Source organism: Cetorhinus maximus, chromosome 5, assembly GCF_964194155.1.
Source record: "Cetorhinus maximus chromosome 5, sCetMax3.hap1.1, whole genome shotgun sequence".
NCBI lineage: Eukaryota > Metazoa > Chordata > Chondrichthyes > Lamniformes > Cetorhinidae > Cetorhinus > Cetorhinus maximus.
Window position 1 is genome coordinate 164339630 of NC_135883.1, and position 21105 is coordinate 164360734.

A 21105-nucleotide genomic window follows, 5' to 3' on the forward strand; every position below is an offset into this window, starting at 1 on the left:
GAACGAAGAGGATTGAAGTACTGGAGAAAGCATAGAAAATACTTACAAAGAAACTATCAAAATACAGAGGATGAAAACATCAAGAAAGACTGGGCAGGTTAAGGTGTGTTTCTCTGTAACAGCGAAAACCAGATAGTGATGTAAATTAGAAACGGGGAATTTGGCGAGCCCAGAACAAGGGGACATTAATATGAGATAGCCATGAATACATCAAATCAAGAACTTAGGAGGAATGTTACACAGAAAGTGGCCAGGATGTGAAACTTGCTGCCACACAGAGTGGTTGAAGTCGATGGCATTGATGCATTTAAAGGGAGGCTTGGTGCATAAAGAAGGGAATAGAGGGATATGAGGGAAGGGTAAGAAAAGGTAATTAAATTGAGAGATGGCTCATGTGAAGTTTGAACACTGGGATAGGCCAGTCAGGCCGAACAGCCTGTGTCTGACCCATGATTCGATGTCATTTTCTCACCTGTATCTTTCTTCAATTGACTAATTCCCCTTTACCACCCCCTTTCTCTTCATATTATTTAATAAGTTCTGCTGCTGGTTTGATTTCATATTCCTTTTTGGATCTTTGATTTTTTTTTTATTTGACTACCAATGCAGCTTTTTAAATCTCCAGCAATTCATTGAATTTCCCATGTGTTTGTTTTTCTTTAAGTCTTTTACTTTGACACAGCTTGTTAACCATTGTTGTTTAACTATAATTTGAGCTTTGTATCCTACCAAGTGCTTCTTTCAATACATCGCATGTTATGTTTACCCATTAACAATTCAGCACAATTTATTGTGGTCAATTCATTTCTCATCCTTTCCAAGGATGATCCCTTCCAAGTTTGCCCTGACTAAATTTAAAACCTTCGCTCTCTCTCAAACCTAATAACAAGCTCAATCACAATATGGTCACCATTCACACAAAGCCTTATGAATGTAGCAACGTTTAGATTACAATCAGATTGTCAACTAATTCTGGTTTTACAATGCTCATCCTTGTGTTCAAATCCCTCCATGGCCTTGTCCATCCTTATCTCTGTAATTGCCCCCAAAATCCTCTGAGGTCTCTGATTTTAATCACTTCGCCATTGGTAACCGTACCTTCAGCTGCCTTAAGCCTAAAAGCATAAGGACATAATAGGAGCAGGAGTAGGCCACACAGCCCTTGAGCCTGCTATGCCATTCAGTAACATCTTGGCTGATCTGACTGTGGGCCTTAACTCCACTTCTTTGGCCTGTTCCCCTTGACTTCCTTATTGATAAAAAATCTGTCTAACTCAGCTTTGGATATATTCAATGACCCAGCCGCCACTGCTCTCTGGGGAGAGAACTCCAAACACTAATGACCCTCTGAGAGAAGAGCTCTAGAATCCCCTCCCTAGATCTCTCTGTCTCTCTAACTCACTCTCCTCAAAATGGTCCTTAATGCCTACGTCTTTAATCAAGCTTTTGATTACATACGATCACACCCCTTTATGTAGCTTGGTGTCAAGTTTTGTTTGATGATGCTCTTGGGAAAGTTTTACTACGTTCAAAATGCTATATAAAAGCAAATTTTTGTTCTTGTTCATAATTCACCCTTAAAGCCAGTTTAGTTGTTCCTTTGTCAGTTTTAGAAGGTAATTATTTTAGAAAACCGTTCTGAATATATTCAAGAAATTCATTGAATTTACTCATTGCACTGTTCTGCTTTTCCCAGTCTGTGCAAACTAAAATCTCCCATTTTAACCACATTATTTACTAAATGTTTCCATAATCGCAGTATTTATACATGTCCCTCAGCACTCCATCGCTATTATCAAGTCTGTAGTCAACTTAACGGATAGTAAGAGTTTCTGTAGATATCTAAATAAGAAAAGAGTTAACAAAGTGAGCATTGGTCCCAAAGAGAGTGTGTCTGGGGAATTGATAATGGAAAGTAGAGAGACAGCGAGTGAATTAAACAGGTATTTTGCTTTGGCCTTCACTATAGAGGACACAAGTAACATCCCGGAAATAGCTGTAAATCAGGAAATGGAATGGAGGGAGGAACTCGGGAAAATTGCAATCTCCAGGGAAGTGGTGTTGAGCAAATTGTTGGGGCTGTGGGCTGACAAATCCCCAGGTCCAGATGGACTTCACCCTAAGGTCTTGAAAGAAGTGGCTAGTGAGATAGTTGATGCACTGGTTTGAATTTTCCAAAATTCCCTAGATTCGGGGATGGTTCCATTAGATTGGAAAATAGCTAATATAACTCCTTTATTCAAAAGGGAGGGAGACAGAAAACAGGAAACTACAGGTCAGTTAGCCTAACATCTGTCATAGGGAAAATGTTAGAAGCTATTATTAAAGATGCTATAGCAGGGCACTTAGAAAAATTCAAGGCAATCAGGCAAAGTCAACATGGTTTTGTGAAAGGGAAATCATGTTTAACCAAATTATTGGGGTTCTTTGAAGGATAAAGGGGAACCAGTGGATGTACTGTACTTAGATTTCCAGAAAGCATTTGATAAAGTGCCACATCAAAGGTTATTGCAGAAAATAAAAGCTCATGGTGTAGGGGGTAATATATTAGCATGGACAGAAGATTGGTTAGCTAACAGGAAGCAGAGAGTAGGCATAAATGGGTCTTTTTCTGGTTGGCAGGATGTGATGAGTGGTGTGCCACAGGGATCAGTGCTGGGACCTCAATATTTTACAATTTAGATAAAAGACTTGGATGAAGGGACCAAAGGTATGGTTGCTAAATTTGCTGATGACACAAAGATAGGTAGGAAAGTAAATTGTGAAGAGGACGTAAGGAGGCTACAAAGGGATATGGATAGGTTAAGTGAGCTGGAAAAGATCTGGCAAATGGAGTATAATGTGGTCGAATGTGAAGTTGTCTATTTTGTCAGGAAGAATAAAGAGGAAACTTCTTATCTAAATGGTGAGAGATTGCAGAGCTCTGAGATTCAGAGCATGAATCTCAAAAGGCTAGTATTCAGATACAGCAGGTAGTTAGGAAAGCTAATAGAATGTTAACATTTATTGTGAGGGGAATTGATTACAAAAGTAGGGAGGTTATGCTTCAGTTGTACTGGTTAGACCACATCTGCAGTATTGTGTACAGTACTGATCTCCTTATTTAAAGAAAGATGTAAATACATTAGAAGCGGTTCAGAGAAGGTTTACTAGACTAATACCCGAAATGAGCAGGTTATCCTATGAGGAAAGGTTGGACAGGTTAGGCTTGTATCCACTGGAGTTTAGAAGAGTAAGAGGTGACTTGATTGAAACTTTTTAGATCCTGAGGGGTCTTGACAGGGTGGATGTGGAGAGGATGTTTCCTCTTGTGGGAGAATCTAGAACTAGGGGTCACTCATTTAAGATAGAGATGAGGAGAGATTTTTCCTCTCAGAGGGTTGTGAGTCTTTAGAACTCTCTTCCTCAAAAGGCAGTGGAAGCAGAGTCTTTGAATATTTTTAAGGCAGAGCTAAATAGAATCTTGATGAGCAAGTGGGTAAAAGGTTATCGGGGGTAGGCAAGAGTGTAGGGTTGAGGTTACAATCAGATCAGCCATGCTCTTATTACATGGCGGAACAGGCTCGAGGGGCCGAGTGGCCTACTCCTGCTCCTAATTCATATGTTAACTCTACCCATTGTCTCCTTATTGCCTGACCACTTTTGCTGACAGTGGCTGTTTGACTATGGGTGGGAAGTGTAACTGATCACCCAATGTAGGAGTTATCAGAAATCAATGAGTCAAAACACTAGGTTAGATTGCACCTGTCTGTGGCCCAGGGATGTTTGAACTTTTTGTTGCAGTCCCCCCCAGCCTCCCGCTTCAGTTCACTGGGCTGTGTGTCACTGGGCTGCGCGTCACTGGGCTGCGCGTCACTGGGCTGTGCATCACTGGGCTGCGCGTCACTGGGCTGCGCGTCACTGGGCTGCGCGTCACTGGGCTGCGCGTCACTGGGCTGCGCGTCACTGGACTGCGCGTCACTGGGCTGCGCGTCACTGGGCTGTCCGTTACTGGGCTGTGCGTCACTGGGCTGTACGTCACTGGGCTGCTCGTCACTGGGCTGCTCGTCACTGGGCTGCGCGTCACTGGGCTGTGTGTCACTGGGCTGTGTGTCAGCTACAGCTTGGTTGGTAACATCTCACCTTTGAGTCAAGTCCTGGGTTCAAATCCCATTCCCAGGACTTAAACACAAAATGCAGGCTGACACTCCAAAGCAGTACTGTGAGAGTGCTGCATTGTCAGAGGTGAAGTTTTTTTGAATGAGATGTTAAACTGAGGCCCTTTCTATCCTTTATGTCAGGTGGACATAAAAGATCCTGTTGGCACTATTTGAAAGAGGAGTGGGAGGGTTATCCCTGGTATCTGGCCAACATTTATCCCTCAACTGAAATCACCGAAGAGATGATCACATTGCTGTTTGTGGGAGCTCATTGTGTACAAATTGGCTGATGTGTTTCCTACATTACAATAGTGACTATACTTCAAAAGTGCTTAACTAGACTGTGAGGCACTTTGGGATGTCCAATGGTCATGGAAGGCACTATAGAAATACAAGCCTTTCTTGAGTATTGCTGAAAAAAGACATTTTGTTGAAGCTTTTCATCTTGCACTCATCAGGACATTTGTAAGAATATCAATGTCAGGTAATTGGCTGGATTAGATTTGTTCCCCTTTTTCTGGTCACCATTAACTGGTGCATTCTCCATGGCAGCTCCTCGACCAATCAGAGTCCACCTGCCAGCCAATCAACACTCGCTTCTCAAACAGTATAAAGTTGTTGCTTCCCCTGACATTGTTATTCTTGCAATTGTCCTGATGAGTGCAAGATGAAAAGTTTTGACAAAAGGTCTTTATTCAGCAATACTCAGGTTCTGTACTTCCAAACGACTACAAGCCTTTCTTTTGATTTTGTGTTGTTTTTTTACTAATATGCTATCATTCAAACAGCAATTATCTGATGATACCAGTTGCTGTATTGATTGAGAGCACTGGCTAACAATGACAATGTGAAGGAGCATCAACCCTCACTGACCGAGGGATTGAGCTCTCTCTCTCCGTGTGTTAGAAAACAAGATTCTTGGGGGAGCCGTCGACATACTTCCTGATAATAGACATATGTTGGTGGTGGGTGCAGGGTGATGTATACATATAGAAAACAGGGAAACAAGTAGCAAAAGCAATGCGGTGAAAGGGAACGTTAAAACTCTCTCTCAGGCTGCAAGAAATTCACAACAACCGTCCGTCTAAATGACACCCTGCACAATATTGAATATTCCCTGTTCACACATGAGCAAAAGAGATAAAGAGACAAAGAGCTAAAAAGGAAGATGAGCAGACACTGAAACAAAAATGTAGAAAATACACAGTAAACATAGGAAATACACATCTGGACAAGACCAGTTATAGCCCATGGCTATTGTCAATACAAATCAATCATCAGCAAATTGGGAAACGCTTTACAGACACTGACAGGATCCACCTTTACAGAAACTGACCGGATCCACCTTTACAGACACTGACAGGATCTACCTTTACAGACACTGACAGGATCCACCTTTACAGACACTGACCGGATCCACCTTTAGAAACACTGACAGGATTCACCTTTACAGACACTGACCGGACCGACTTTTACAGACACTGACCGGATCCAACTTTAACAGACACTGACTGGATCCACGTTTACAGACACTGACCGGATCCAACTTTACAGACACTGACAGGATCCACCTTTACAGACACTGACAGAATACTCCTTTACAGACACTGACAGGTTCCACCTTTCCAGACAATGACAAGATCCACCTTTACAAACACTGACAGGATCCACCTTTACAGACACTGACAGGATGCAACTTTACAGACACTGACAGGATCCACCTTTACAGACACTGACAGGATCGACCTTTACCGACACTGACTGGATCCAACTTTACAGACACTGACAGGATCCAACTTTACATACATTGGCAGGATCCACCTTTACAGGCATTGGCAGGATTCACCTTTACAGGCATTGACAGGATTCACCTTTACAGGCATTGGCAGGATTCACCTTTACAGGCATTGGCAGGATTCACCTTTACAGACACTGACAGGATCCACCTTTACAGACACTTACAAGATCCATCTTTACAAACACTGACCGGATCCACCTTTACAGACACTCACAGGATCCACCTTTACAGACACTGTCCAGATCCACCTTTACAGACACTGACAGGATCCACCTTTACAGACACTGACAGAATTGACATTTACAGACACTGACCAGATCCACCTTTACAGACACTGACAGGATCCACCTTTACAGACACCCACAGGATCCACTTTTACAAACACTGACAGGATCCACCTTTACAGACACTCACAGGTTCCACCTTTACAAACACTGACAGGATCCACCTTTACAGACACTCACAGGATCCACCTTTACAGACACTGACAGGATCCACCTTTACAAACACTGACAGGTTCCACCTTTACAGACACTGACAGGATCCACCTTTACAAACACTGACAGGATCCACCTTTACAAACACTGACAGGATCCACCTTTACAGACACTGACAGGATCCACCTTTACAGACACTGACAGGATCCAGCTTTACAGACACTGACCGGATCCTGCTTTACAGACACTGACAGGTTCCACCTTTACAGACACTGACAGGATCCACCTTTACAGACACTGACAGGATCCAGCTTTACAGACACTGACCGGATCCTGCTTTACAGACACTGACAGGATCCACCTTTACAGACACTGACTGGATCCACCTTTACAGACACTGACAGGATCCACCTTTACAGACACTGATAGGATCCACCTTTACAGACACTGAAAGGATCCTCTTTTCCAGACGCTATCGGATCCACCTTTACAGACACTGACAGGATCCTCCTTTACAGACACTGACAGGATCCTCCTTTACAGACACTGACAGGATCCTCCTTTACAGACACTGACAGGATCCTCCTTTACAGACACTGACAGGATCCTCCTTTACAGACACTGACCGGATCCACCTTTACAAACACTGACCGGATCCACCTTTACAGACACTGACAGGATCCTCTTTTACAGACACTGACCGGGTCCGCCTTTACAGACACTGACAGGATCCACCTTTACAGACACTGACCGGATACCCCTTTACAGACACTGACAGGATCCACCTTTACAGACACTGACAGGATCCACCTTTACAGACACTGACAGGATCCACCTTTACAGACACTGACAGAATCCACCTTTACAGACACTGACCGGATCCACCTTTACAGACACTGACCGGATACCCCTTTACAGACACTGACAGGATCCACCTTTACAGACACTGACAGGATCCACCTTTACAGACACTGACAGGATCCACCTTTACAGACACTGACAGGATCCACCTTTACAGACACTGACAGGATCCACCTTTACAGACACTGACAGGATCCACCTTTACAGACACTGACTGGCCTCTCCTTTGCAGTCACTGATATTTTTTACTTTTACAATTACAGTAGGATTCACGATGAGATATTTACATGAGAGACGCCATTTCTCCCTCTCATTCATCTTTCCATAGGGATTTTGGAAAAACAGTCGAATGGTCTGATGGAGATGGGGAAATGTGGGGAGGGCCCTGGTCTGGTGGAGGGATGTGGTGAGTGGGAATGAACTGGGGAATGGTGTGGGAGTGGGATAGGGAGAGGGTGGCGAGTTGTGATAGGGAGAGTGAGTTGTGGGAGTGGGAGGATTCTGCTGGAGAGTGTGCAGATAGAGGGATAGAGATATGGGTTTGTCGGAGACGTGTTGGGAGGGGAAGGGGAAGGGTATGGGAGAGTGAAGGGCGCTAAGGTAGAGGTGAGGCACACGGGTGCCTGTGCAGTGTATGGGCAGGGGGTGGGAAGGAGAATGGGCAAGAGGGTTGGGTATGGTGGAGGTATGTGTGGGGTGTATGGGGAGAGGGAGGGGAGGGGTATGGGTGATAATATTCTTGGTCTCGTTGTGCTAATACCGAAAATTTACAGAGAGTGCTGAGTTAAGGGAAACACTAACTTTATTGGATCAGTCTTCCTTGAGGCCTACAAGAGAGAGCAATATCCTGAGACATAGCTTCACTTCCTGTGATGATGTTTCCAGTGTTTCATTAGCATATCACACAGTTAGAAATAGCCCCTTAAGCTACATCTCCCCCATATTTCTGATTCTATCCATTATACTACATCTCCCCTCAAGTCTCTGACTTCAGTTTCTATTTTATAGGAACAACCAGTGTGCCAGTTCACTCCCCTACCCAAATGGGCCCCTCTGCTCCTGAGGAGACTGGGGATCTGAGTCTGGTGGATGATCTCTCAGACTCTGCTGGGCCAAAGAAGAATTTGTAGATGACTCAGGTTCACCAACCTGGTAGTCATCTGGATTTCCCGATGAACACAGCATCATGTGTGGATTACTGCTTCAGCTGTGTAGAAGGCTGCTTCTGTGTAGCAACTAGTGCATGTCTGTTCCATCTCACCATTACCATTGTCTGTTTGGCTGAGGTAGGGCCTTGGATGTGGTGTCTGTTTAACCACTTGTCCATAGCGAGCTTGGAATCAGCTTTCCTGGTTGGAATGTCTGGTGGGCTATGTGCTTGCTAACGTTTGCCATTGTTCCACATCTGTCTGGAATGATATTTGTCCTCCTTCTTCACTTTTTCAACATCATCAGCTTATACTTGTGGCGTGAGCGTGTATGGGACAGTAGGGAGTTAAGATCTCGGTCGTCTGCTCATGAGGAGTTTCACATGATGTTAAACCATTTTGGAGTGGCATTGAACGATAGCTCAGAAGTTCAAGTTGGATGTCATTGTTCTTTTTCAGCAATGCTTTCACTGTACACACTCTTCTTTCCACTTCACTGTTGGCTTGAGGGGATCTTGGTGAGCTGGTAGTATGGACAAATCAATACGGTGTTGTGAACTTTTTAAAGTATTTGTTGGCAAACTGTGTTCCGTTGTCTGAGATTACAAGGCCTGGGATTCCATGTGTTGCAAAAATCTTCTGCGATGTAATCACTGCTTCAGACATGTGACCCCGCAGTTGCTTCACTTCTATGCTTCCTAAGTAGTAGTTGTCTACAATCAAAAACATTTTATCTCAGTGTTCAAAGAGGTCCACCACAAGACATTCCCATGGTCTTGACAGAAAGGAAGATGACATGAATGGTTCTCTTTTCTCCTGACGATGACTTACACAAGTAATACAGTTTGATATCTCTTCCAATGACTTTGAGATACCCAGCCACCAATCAGAATATCTTGCTCTGGCTTGACATTTTGTGATGCCCAAATTTCCTTTGTGCAATCATTGCAGTATATCGAGTCTCAGAATGCTCAGAATGACCAACTCTCATCATAAATGAATAGATCATCCACTATACTGAGGTTTCCTTTCTGTTCATTGTATTGTCTGAGAATGGGATTGTGTGACATGTATGCTGGCCATCTTTTGATGCAGTACTCTCTGACATGAGCACACTTTTCACCCAATTTCTGTGGATCTCTGATTTCATTTAGTCACTGAGTTGTTGCTGGTAGAGTTGTGGTTGTTGATGATGCAAAGGTTTCTACTTCTTCCACAAGGATTACATCACCTTGTTCAGGTCTTGTCACTGGGATTCGGGACAAAGCATCTGTTGAGTTATGCGGAACATAGTCTGCCTTTGTATCAAACCTCATCAACCTCAGCCTCAATCGTTGTACTTGAGACATTTTTGATAACTTCTTGGAATTTAAGAGCAACACTCACGGTTTGTGGTCAGTCTCTATTTTGAAATGGAGACCAAGAACATAATGTGCAAGCTTTTCACAAGCCCCTGTAGCAGCTAATGCTTCTTCTTTATCACTACATATCTCTGTTCAGCCTCTGTCAGTGCACAGGTTGCACTGTAAACTGGTCTACGCTTTCCAACTGTCTGCATCTGAAAGAATACAGCTCCCAATCCTGTAGAAGATGCATCTGCGTAGTGGGTAGTTCTGGGTCATTGTGAGCTAAAATATCAGGTGATATCAGCATCTCTCTGATTTTTTCAAAAGACCTCTGTTGTGATTCCATCCAGCACCATGTATTATCATAACAGCTGATTTAGTGGCTCACTGACAACAGCTGGGTTGGGCAAAAACTTTCCATGAATGTCTGGAGCTCAGACACATTACGAGGAGCTGGAAACCTCTTGATTGCTCTTGTCTTCTGTGGATCAACTCTGACACTGGTTGCACCCACAATATGCCCAAGGACTTTGACAGTTGGCTGTGAGAATTCACATTTGTTGTTGAGTGTAAGTCCTGTTTCTTGTAGGCATTGTAGCACAGCTCACACTCCAGTCTCATGCTCTGTCTGAGTGGATCCAAGGATCAGGATCTCATCCATGTGATTTACAACTCCATCCAGTCCTTCTAGGTTACTTGACATTATCCTCTGAAAGATTTCTGGCGCTTATGTGATGCTGAAGGATAATCTGTTGAAACAAAACTTCCCAAATGATGTAATGAAGGTTGTGAGCAGCTTAGACTCCTCATCGATGGGCAGTTTCCAAAAACCACTCTTTGCATCTAGCTTCACGAAGACTGAACTCTCCCAATTTTGCTAAGCTTTCATCCACAGACAACATAGGATGGACTTCGCATTCAATTGCTTTGTTCAGCTGTGTAAGATCTACACAAATTCTGATCGATTTGTTGATTTGGGCACTTGGACCATCCCCAAGCACCAGCTTGTTGGTTCTGTCACAGGCGAAATAACCCCTTGCTTCAACACAGAGTCCGTTCCCTTCTTTACCTTTGGCAAGAGTGGATGAGGAACTTTTCTAGGTGTAAACAGACACACTGGCTTTATTTTAGGATGAAGATTTATGTGGTACGCTGTCTTCAGCTTTCCTAGTCCTGGGAACAGCTGTGGAAATTCAGCTCTGAAGGTTTTTGGCTGATCTCAGTTTTCCAGTTCCTCTACTCTGCAAATCAGATGTAAATTGATACAGGCTTTCCTGCCTTAGAATGAACAACTCTGATTCAGGATCACATATAAGGTTTCAGTATTTTGTCTCTCTCTATATTGAAGGGTTGCATTCAGTTGTTCTATGATCTTGAGTTCTATACCTCCAGGCCCGTGTCGTTTTTCACATGATGACTGAAGAGAACTTTTTTTTAACCTCGGTTCCAGCATTAGAAAGAACCCAAACTGCTACACCTGTGTCTAACTTAAAGTGTATCTTATTTCCCTCTACTAGGATATCAGCTCTCCAGGAGCTTCTGCTTGGATCCTGGATCGCTCCAAGGAAAGGCATCTCAATGTCATTGATATCTCCTATTTCATGGATCTTGTCACCTTTCAAAGACTTTTATTCCCGCTTATTCTGTACAAGCTTCGGCCTGAATGTGGCCCTTGTTCCTGTAGAAATGGATTTGGCCTCTTTGGCGGGACAATTTTCACGCCTGATTACAGTTAGCTGGGGTGGTTGATGTACGCTCTTCCTGCCTGCCCTGCTTTTTATGGCTACCTGCCTGCTTTTAAGTTTAACGTATTCCATTGAGTCCATCATTTTTGGGATATGGTTCTTCCTGTCATGCTGAATCCCTGATCGATTTTGCTTCCTGACCTCAGCTTGTCTGCTCAGTTGAATTGAGGGTTGGGAATGGGGGAGGAGTGTCAGGGTGGATGGGAAGAGGAGCTGTAGGGAGTGAGGGAGGGTGTGTGGCAGCGTGGGATTGGGTACGAGGGAGTGGAAGGGTATGGAGAGGGGGAATGGGTGAGGGGAGGTATAGGGCCACGGTGTGTTGGAGCAGGGAGGAAAGGGGAAGGGTATGGGGAGGGGACATGGAGGAAGGGAGGGGGAACGAAGGGTTTGGGGAAGGGTGGCAGGGAAAAATATGGGGGATGGGAAGGGGAGGTGCATGAGGGAGGGGGAGGGTGTATGGGAGCGGGAAGGAGAGAGGAGGTGAATGTGGGAGGGGAGGGGTATGGGGAAGGGAGAGGGGAGGAGGAAAGTGTTTATTTGCAAAGCTCCAGCCATCATTGGTGCAGGTTGTAATGGATCAGCTAATCTTTTCTCCCATATCTCCCCCTCATCTTCCTCACATCTCCCCCATGTCTCCCCCTCATCTCCCCCATGTCTCCCCCTCATCTCTCTCACATCTCCCCCATGTCTCCCCCATATCTCCCCCATGTCTCCCCCTCATCTCCCTCACATCTCCCCCATGTCTCCCCCTCATCTCCCTCACATCTCCCCCATGTCTCCCCCTCATCTCCCTCACATCTCCCCCATGTCTCCCCCTCATCTCCCCCACATCTCCCTCTCGTGTCTCCCCCATGTCTCCCCCAGGTCTCCCCCATATCTCTAAAATCCTCATTCACCAACTGCCTTTCAAAGCTGGTGTTTTCCCAATCTTCCTTCTAAATGCAGCATTCTCACATCCTGACCCTCCTCTCCACACCTTCCAGGGTTTCTCTTATGCCTCGGTGACTGGAGCAGAACACAGCAACAAACTGTGGCCTTGCTACGTCCATTGACCCTGACTTTATTTTAGGGTGTGATTCTGAAAGCAAGTCACCTCCATCAATCTCAAACACCTTTGTAATAATTTCTGTTTCATTTTACAGAGATGTACACCAGGTTAAGCAAAGGTGGGCCTGCATTCTGTTTGACAGCATCTGAGGTAAGGAATACCGACTGGGAGTGGACAATTCTATAAATCAGCCCAAGTCACGGATCTTTTCACTTGCAGTCGAAGGCTTGAAATTCCAGAGAGTGGGTTTTCCCTGATTTTCCCTGGCTTTCAGAAGGCTTTCGACAAAGTCCCACATAAGAGATTGGCGTGTAAAATTAAAGCGCATGGGATTGGGGGCAGTGTATTGAGATGGATAGAAAACTGGTTGGCAGACAGGAAACAAAGAGTAGGAATAAACGGGTCTTTTTCCGAATGGCAGGCAGTGACTAGTGGGGTACTGCAGGGATCGATGCTGGGACCCCAGCTATTCACAATATATATTAATGATTTAGATGAGGGAACTAAATGTAATATCTCCAAATTTGCAGATGACACAAAGCTGGGTGGGAGGGTGAGCTGTGAGGAGGGTGCAGAGATGCTTCAGTGTGATTTGGACAAGCTGAGTGAGTGGGCAAATGCATGGCAGATGCAGTATAATGTGGATAAATGCGAGGTTATCCACTTTGGTAGCAAAAACAGGAAGGCAGATTATTATCTGAATGGCTATAAATTGAGAGAGGGGAATGTGCAATGAGACCTGGGAGTCCTCGTACACCAGTTGCTGAAGGTAAGCATGCAGGTGCAGCAGGCAGTAAAGAAGGCAAATGGTATGTTGGCCTTCATAGTGAGAGAATTCGAGCACAGGAACAGGGATGTCTTGCTGCAATTGTACAGGGCCTTGGTGAGACCACACCTGGACTATTGTGTGCAGTTTTGGTCTCCTTATCTGAGGAAAGATGTTCTTGCTATAGAGGGAGTGCAGGGAAGGTTTACCTGACTGATTCCTGGGATGGCGGGACTGACATGTGAGGAGAGATTGAGTTGGTTAGGATTATATTCACTGGAGTTCAGAAGAATGAGTGGGGATCTCATAGAAACCTATAAAATTCTAACAGGACTAGACAGGGCAGATGCAGGAAGGATGTTCCCAATGGTGGGGGAGTCCAGAACCAGGGGTCAGAGTCTGAGGATATGGGGTAGACCATTTAGGACTGAGATGGGGAGAAATTTCTTCACCCAGAGTGTTGAGCCTGTGGAATTCGCTGCCACAGAAAATAGTTGAGGCCAAAACATTGTGTGTTTTCAAGAAAGAGTTAGATATAGCTCTTGGGGTGAAAGGGATCAAAGGATATGGGGAGAAAGCGGGAACAGGCTATTGAGTTGGATGATCAGCCATGATCATGATGAATGGCGGAGCAGGCTCGAAGGGCCGAATGGCCTACTCCTGCTCCTAGTTTCTATGTTTCTATGATTTCCCAGGTGACAGGCGGAGCCCTCAGAGCAAGGATGCAACTGGATATATGGATTCAGGGCAGGAATCCCCAGGCTGGGATTGGGAAGGTTCTGAAAGTTTGAAGGTGGTTCCCATTATTCCAGATTCATTTGTGGTTAGGCAGACATATTGGAAGCAATTTTCCCCTGACTACAATCCCTGTCCACGCCAGGAAGTACAAGGCGGTAACGGGATCACAATTGCACAGAGAGAACTGAGCCACCATCTTACTGCTGGATGCCTGGTCTTCGGGAGGACCTCAGTTTAGGTGGCCAGAGCTCCTTCCTGATATAGGCTGGGGAGCGGGGAGGGAGGCTAATTAATATATGGAAATCAGGTCAAAGTACGTCGTTAAGAGAAGGGATAGAATGTGGAACTTGTCACCACAAAGAGAAGTTGAGGTAAATGTTATGGATGTATTTAAGGGGAGTACATGAGGGAGAGAGGAATAGAGGAACATATTGACGGGGTTAGATGAGGCAGAATGAGAGGAGGTTTGTGTGGAGAATGGTTACCAACGTGGACCAGCTGGGGCTGAATGACTTTTTTCTATGCTGTAAATACCAAGTAATTTGATGTAACACCATTTCTATCTTAGCACTCATTCCCACTGCCTTATTTGCTGCTCCTTTGGATCTTGGCTGCAGCTGACGCTGTGGGATTTTGGTCATTGCACTTATTTCTCAATAAAATCAAAGGGATCTCACCACACAAATATAAAAATACTTCCAAGATGATAATATTCTGTCCAATTTCTCTGTGAATTAATCGGCTGCAACCCTCTGGGATACTGGTTTAATAGGAGGCTGTTCAATGCGGACTGATTGCATTCCACGGATGAACTTCCCTGTGTCCCAGCAGTATTTGAAATGCCTGCACTATGGAATATTAGAAAGTATAGCCCGTTCCCCCTTGTCTACAGGTTTTTATTAAGAAAAATGATCAGTTTAATCATCATCCTGACCCTGGAGTGGGGACACAATGTGAGAGGCATTTGATTGACGTCAGCAAGCTAGTCAAACAAGGATTGTCCCCCAGGGGCACTGATCCTGCAGTATTCAGTCTCAGTCCAGGTACTGCTGTGGCTGAATACTTACCCTCCCACTCGAGGTACTGCAAAGCCCTTGGTCACTGAACTACAAACTTCCTATACTCCTGCTGTCTAGATGGTAAACCCCAAGCTAATTATATTCATTTACTTCATGTTCTCTTTTACTCTTTTGGGCTTTCACGATATCCTGGCTTTTGGGTCGATCATCTTGTTTTAATGATGTTTTTTAAAATTCATTCATGGGATGTGGGCTTCGCTGGCTGGGCCAGCATTTATTGCCCAGCCCTAGTTGCCCTTAAGAAGGTGGTGGTGAGCTGCCATCTTGAACCGCTGCAGTCCATGTGGTGTAGGTACACCCACAGTGCTGTTAGGGAGGGAGTTCCAGGATTTTGACCCAGCGACAGTGAAGGAACAGTGATATATTTCCAAGTCAGGATGGTGAGTGACTTGGAGGAGAACTTCCAGGTGGTGGTGTTCCCATCTATCTGCTGCTCTTGTCCTTCTAGATGGTAGTGGTCGTAGGTTTGGAAGAAGGAGCCTTGGTGAATTCCTGCAGTATATCTTGTAGATGGTACACACTGCTGTTACTGTGCAGCGGTGGTGGAGGAAGTCGATGTTGAAGATGGTGGATGGGGTGCCAATCAAGCGGGCTGCTTTGTCCCGGACGGTGTCAAGCTTCTTGAGTGTTGTTGCAGCTACACTCATCCAGGCAAGTGGGGAGTATTCCATCACACTCCTGACTTGTGCTTTGTAGATGGTGGACAGACTCTGGGGAGTCAGGAGGTGGGTTACTCACCGCCTCTGACCTGCTCTTGTAGCCACAGTATTTATATGGTTAGTCCAGTTCAGTTTCTGGTCATGGTAACCCCCAGGATGTTGATAGTGGGGGATTCAGTGATGGTAATGCCATTGAACATCAAGGGGTGATGGTAAGATCCTCTCTTGTTGGAGATGGTCTTTGCCTGACACTTGTGTGGCACGAATGTTACTTGCCACTTGTCAGCTCAAGCCTGGATATTGTCCGGGTCTTGCTGCATTTGGACATGGACTGCTTCAGTATCTGAGGAGTTGTGAATGGTGCTGCAATCATCAGGAACATCCCCACCCCTGACCTTATGATGGAAGGAAGGTCATTGATGAAGCAGCTGAAGATGGTTGGGCCGAGGACACTACCCTGAGGAACTCCTGCAGTGATGTCCTGGAGCTGAGATGACTGACCTCCAACAACCACAACCATCTTCCTTTGTGCTAGGTATGACTCCAATTTCCCCTGATTCCCATTAACTCCAGTTTTGCTCGGGCTCCTTGGTGCCACACTTGGTCAAATGCAGCCTTGATGTCAAGGGCAGTCACTCTCACCTCACCTCGGGAGTTCAACTCTTTTGTCCATGTTTGAACCAAGGCTGCAATGAGGTCAGGAGCTGAGTGGCCCTAGCGGAACCCAAACTGAGCATCAGGTTATTGATGAGTAAGTGCGATTTGATAGCACTGTAGATGACACTTTCCTTCACTTTACTGATGATGGAGAGTAGACTGATGGGTGCGGTAATTGGACAGGTTGGATTCGTCCTGCTTTTTGTGTACAGGACATACCCGGGCAATTTTCCACATAGCTGGGTAGACGCCAGTGTTGTAACTGTACTGGAACAGCTTGGCTAAGGGTGTGGCAAGTTCTGGAGCACAAGTCTTCAGTACTATTGCCAGAATATTGTCAGGGCCCATAGCCTTTGCAGTATCCAGTGCCTTCAGCCGTTTCTTGATATCACATGGAGAGAATTGAATTGGCTGAAGACTGACATCTGTGATGCTGGGGACCTCCGGAGGAGGCCAAGATGGATCATCCACTTGGCACTTCTGGCTGAAGATTGTAGAAAATGCTTCAGCCTTATCTTTTGCACTGATGTGCTGGGTTCCTCCATCATTGAGGATAGGGATATTTGTGGAGCCTCCTCCTTCAGTGAGTTATTTAATTGTCCACCACCATTCACGCCTGGATGTGGCAGGACTGCAGAGCTTAGATCTGATCCATAGGTTGTGGGATCACTTAGCTCTGCCTATCACCTGCTACTTATGCTATTTGGCATGCAGTAGTCCTGTGTTGTAGCTTCACCAGGTGAATACCATTTTTAGGTATGCCTGGTGCTGCTCCTGGCATGCCCTCCTGCATTGAACCAGGGTTACTCTCCAGCTTGGTGGTAATGATGGTGGGGGTTATGCCAGGCCATGAGGTTACAGATTGTGTTCGAGTACAATTCTGCTGCTGCTAATGGCCCACAGCACCTCATGGATGCCCAGTCTTGAGTTGCTAGATCTGTTCGCAATCTATCCTATTTAGCACAGTGGTAGTGCCACACAACACGATGGAGGGTATCCTCAACGTGAAGACGGGATTTCGACTTCACAATGACTGTGCGGTGGTCACTCCTACCGATACTGACATGGACAGATGCATCTATGGCAGGCAGGTTGGTGAGGATGAGGTCAAGTATGTTTTTCCCTCTTGTAGGTTCCCTCACCACCTGCTGCAGACCCAGTCTAGAAGCTATGTCCTTTAGGACTCGGCCAGCTCAGGCAGTAGTGGTACTACTGAGCCACTCTTGGTGTTGGACATTGAAGCCCCCACCCAGAATACATTCTGTGCCCTTGCCACCTTCAGTGCTTCCTCCAAGTGGTGTTCAACATGGAGGAACACTGATTTATCAGCTGAGGGAGGGCGGTATGTGGTAATCAATAGGAGGTTTCTTTGCCCATGTTTGACCTGATGCCATGAGACTTCATGGGCTCCGGAATCGATGTGAGGATTCCCAGGGCAACTCCCTCCCGACTGTATACCACTGTGCCACCACCTCTGCTGGGTGTGTCCTGCTGGTGGGACAGGACATACTCAGGGATGGTGATGGCGGTGTCTGGGACATTATCTGTAAGATATGATTCCGTGAGTATGACCATAACCCATTGCACAGCATTGACAATGTCCTGCACTATAATCCATGTCCCATCACCCAGTATTGACAATGTCCTGCACTATAATCCATGTCCCATCACCCAGTATTGACAATGTCCTGCACTATAATCCATGTCCCATCACCCAGTATTGACAATATCCTGCACTATAACCCATGTCCCATCACCCAGTATTGACAATGTCCTGCACTATAACCCATGTCCCATCACCCAGTATTGACAATGTCCTGCACTATAACCCATGTCCCATCACCCAGTATTGACAATGTCCTGCACTATAACCCATGTCCCATCACCCAGTATTGACAATGTCCTGCACTATAACCCATGTCCCATCACCCAGTATTGACAATGTCCTGCACTATAACCCATGTCCCATCACCCAGTATTGACAATGTCCTGCACTATAATCCAGGTCAGCGCTGTTGGGATGGGGGGCAGGATGAGGTCAGCGCTGTCTGGGTGGGGGCGGGATGGGGTCAGCGCTGTTGGGGTGGGGGGCAGGAAGAGGTCAGCGCTGTTGGGGTGGGGGCAGGAAGAGGTCAGCGCTGATGCCAGCGAAGGCATGGGTGAGTGCACAATGACAGCTCCCTAGAGGCAGAGAGCTGCCTCAAGGAACTGAAGTTTAAAAACAAAAATAAAGATTATGAATTTCTGAAAAATATCTCCCCACATCGGACTCACTCACCTAAACATATCGACAATTACAATTCTGTCAAAACATATTTTTGTAATTAATCTCAGAAACCTATCCCCTCCATGGATGAGGTTCCCTCAAAACTGCAAAGGCCGTCTGGCTAAATTACCCGCCCGCCAACCATAATTTTGGACGTGCAGTGAAAAATCGCTCTTACTTATTGCATTAATACCCTTACTAGGCCTCTTAACTGTGAGTGGGCAGGCTGCTGACTCTCACGCCCACCCCCGCGGGTGGTAACATTCTGCCCTTTGTTTTAATCCATGGCCCATCACCCAGCCTTGACGATGTCCTGTTCTATAATTCATTATCCTGCACCTCGGTTTTCCATTTGTGAAATATAACTGTTTCCCACGGGATGAATCTAATTCATTTGTGCTTTGATTTGCCTCCACTTGGTTCAACAGGTTACTAGTTTCTCAGTGACTCCGTTTTGTTTTTAATGTATTGTACATGCGCGTATCTCTGATTGTTAAACACAAACAGAGCCAAATCAATGTTCTTCATTTCTCCTTCACAGTGGATGTTGCTCACTACTCCTTTTTAAAAGGAATTTGATATTCCGACGCTGAGCTGAAGACTGGTGGAAATCATGTTGGACCGTGATGGGCTTCGATTTCCGTGTTAGAATGTGGCACGTGTCCGTGTTCGGTAGACAGTGGCTGGCACCCTGGTTGGGAGCCATGCATAAGGAACTCAGTACACTCGAACTGGACGACACATCTATGCATTGGGAGGAAAGGCAGTTTTGATGCTTCACCTCTGGATGACACCCAGCACCTATCATCTCAACAAAAATCACAAAAGACACCTGAGACACAGCACTCTAAAGAATTGCCAGCGGGAGCTGCCCTTACCCACCCGACAATGGATGTCTTTGCTTGTTGTCTAAAGTTCCTGGAATCCTTGTGGCCCTTGTGAATTGGACTTTAAGTATTTCAGTTGTTTCACAACCCAATGTCTGCATGATGCTGGGGGAGGGGGGTGATCATTTTGTATTGCCAATTTTCTTTTTAATTTTACTCCAAGAGACATCAAAATCCAAGCTGCCTGTTGCTGATGGTGAAACAATTTGGAAAAGGGGGCAGTAGAAAGGTTCTCCTTGTGTTAGGTTGTTACAAAAAAATGATAAGGTTTTTCACAAAAGCTTTTCCCAAGATGGAGTCTCTCGAAGGCCCGAAGGCCCATGAGGGCTCAGTGGTAGTGACGATAAATTGGAGTTACCGGGGCAACGATTTAAGTCTTTTTTTACTTTTAGCTTGAGATGTGAGGCTCTCCCTAAAATGGGCTTTGAGCCTCATCTGATTATATTGTGGGAGATGCCAGAGCCTGTCATGTACCTCGAGGCAGCTCACACATTTCCACAGGAACAGAAATTGCTGTGGAGCCAGGTAGAGTGTCTCCAGCATTAAGATCCAAAATCAATGTTTACTTCACCATTTTGGCACTGGCCACTTGCTCAGCTGCATCCAGAGCAGGGAAAGCTGAGGGCCACAGGCCTAACATCTGCTCCAAATTCAGCACAGTGCAAATTACCCCGAGCAGTCTCTTGTTAATATATGAAAGGTGCCTAATGCCTCCTTTGGCTGAATGCAAGTGATGCTTCAAAAACCACATGTCCCAATACATGGTTGGATGTATCTTAAGTAGCTTTGACAGGACAAAACCTCACCCAGGCAACAGGAGCAACGAGAACCAATTGTACAATTCATAACATCAGTCGGAACTGCAATTAAACCCAGTCCCAGAGGAACATGGACAGTGTGTGACCCACTGTACCACCCAGTCCCAGAGGGGAAAGGACAGTGTGTGAACCCACTGTACATCCAGTCCCAGAGGTGAAAGAACAGTGTGTGACCCACTGTACATCCAGTCCCAGAGGTGAAAGGACAGTGTGTGACCCACTGTACATCCAGTCCCAGAGGTGAAAGGACAGTGTGTGACCTACTGTACCACCCATTCCCAGAGGGGAAAGGACAGTGTGTGACCCACTGTACATCCAGTCCCAGAGGGGAAAGGACAGTGTGTGACCCACTGTACATCCAGTCCCAGAGGGGAAAGGACAGTGTGTGACCCACTGTACCACCCAGTCCCAGAGGTGAAAGGACAGTGTGTGACCCACTGTACATCCAGTCCCAGAGGTGAAAGGACAGCGTGTGACCCACTGTACCACCCAGTCCCAGGGGGGAAAGGACAGTGTGTGACCCACTGTACATCCAGTCCCAGAGGTGAAAGGACAGTGTGTGACCTACTGTACCACCCATTCCCAGAGGGGAAAGGACCAGGAGTCAAAATACTTTTTTTCCCAAGGGCTCCTTTTTCATTCTCATAACTCAATATGGTATCACATATCATTAACTTCTGTATTTTTGTTGAATTTTTTTTTTAGGGTTTCCT

The 21105-nt window shown here is 45.7% G+C and overlaps 1 protein-coding gene across 1 annotated transcript in view; it reads left to right on the forward strand.

The window, feature by feature from the left end:
• Positions 1 to 19853, forward strand: part of LOC144681052 (calpain-14-like) — a 118714-nt gene extending 98861 nt beyond the window's left edge. Inside the window, exons 21-22 of the mRNA XM_078542739.1 lie at positions 12617 to 12672; positions 19229 to 19853. Coding sequence (XP_078398865.1) covers positions 12617 to 12672; positions 19229 to 19255 — 83 coding nt within the window. The 3' untranslated portion in view covers positions 19256 to 19853. The remainder of the gene's footprint in view (positions 1 to 12616; positions 12673 to 19228) is intronic.
• Positions 19854 to 21105: the final 1252 nt, after the last annotated feature.